A 1,287-nucleotide genomic window follows, 5' to 3' on the forward strand; every position below is an offset into this window, starting at 1 on the left:
GGGTCTAGTAGATTGGTGCAGGAGCCCCTGGTACTAGCCCCAACCCCAGGAGGGCTGTGGGGGAACACGGGTGCTGCAGGTCCCAGCACTCCCGGGTCCTGGGTGCGGTGGGGAGGGGGCTCAGCCCGGTGGGTTCCCCCCAGAGGGGGCCCAGCCCGGCAGGGGGGGGCCCAGCCCAGCGTGGGGGGCCCAGCCCAGCGTGGGGGGCTCAGCCCGGTGGGAGCCCCAGGCCGGAGCATGGAGAGGGGCGCAGGCCTGCCGCAGCACATCATGGCCCAGGTGCGCGTCCAAGCCCCGGGGGCCGCGGCCAGCCTGGAGGATCCGTGCCGGGAAGGATCCGTCGCTGGGGACAGGCTGGCCGGAGGGCGGCTGCTGGACAGCCGCAGCTTGGATGGGATCAGCCAGGCGTACGGGGCCAGCCGGGCGCAGGAAGGGCGCCGCGCCACCATCTCCAGCGCCCTGGAGCTGGAAGGGACGGTCAGCCACGACGGGGACCTCACCCACTTCGTGGCCAACAACCTGCAGCTGAAAATCAAGCTGAGCTCCCGGGGCAGCCTGGAGGAGCCGGAGCCCCCGGGCCAGCCCTTCCCAGGGCTGGGGCGGAGCAAAGCGGCCGACATCCCCCCCCATTGACCCCGCGGTGCTGACGGAGCTGGAGCGCCTGACCCAAGAGGTGGCCCACAAAGTGGACCAGATGATGAGGAGCTTGAGCGGCAGCATCCAGAACATGACGGCCCTGAGCGTGGGCTACATCCAGACCTACCGGGACGCCGTGGACAGCCTGGGCGAGTCCGTAGACATGAGCATCAAAGGGATGTACACGCTGATGGCCCGCTGCGAGGAACTGGACCGCTCCATGCAGCCGGTCCACGCCCTGGCCAAACAGATCCGGGAGATCAAAAGGACCCTGGAGATATTCGAGTCGCTGTGCAAGTAGCGCCGGTGGAAAACATTTCTCAGCTGCTTTGTTAATGGGGGGCGGGGGAGGGGACGCTGTGCTGGTTGCAAACTCCAAAAGGGAACATGTCGTGTACTGTATGCGGTTGTGTGTTTGTTTCATGTCTTGTGCTGCCATAAGCCTGTTACACTAAAACCAGACACTGCTTTGCAGAGGATCTGTCTGAAAGGGGCTAATTCCCCCTGAACGATTACTTGAAATTTTCCCACCCTCTCTGTTCGTTAGAGGGGATGGTGCATGCTCAGGATTTCCAAGGACCCTAAGGGAATGATGCTCTCAGATTCAATAGGAATCCGACTTCAGTGGGAGCTGGGCTGCTTTCAAAATCC

The 1,287-nt window shown here is 64.0% G+C and overlaps 1 protein-coding gene across 1 annotated transcript; it reads left to right on the plus strand.

Annotated features, from left to right (window-relative positions):
- The first annotated feature begins 236 nt into the window (after positions 1–236).
- LOC112125737 (BLOC-1-related complex subunit 6) lies at positions 237–941 on the plus strand. The gene is given in 2 exon segments (XM_024224125.2): positions 237–621; positions 623–941. Coding segments are annotated over 2 exon segments (699 nt in total). The 5' UTR covers position 237; the 3' UTR covers positions 938–941.
- Positions 942–1,287: the final 346 nt, after the last annotated feature.

This window comes from Terrapene carolina, unplaced genomic scaffold (assembly GCF_002925995.2).
Source record: "Terrapene carolina triunguis isolate 2854851 unplaced genomic scaffold, T_m_triunguis-2.0 Scaffold26900, whole genome shotgun sequence".
Taxonomy (NCBI): Eukaryota; Metazoa; Chordata; order Testudines; family Emydidae; genus Terrapene; species Terrapene triunguis.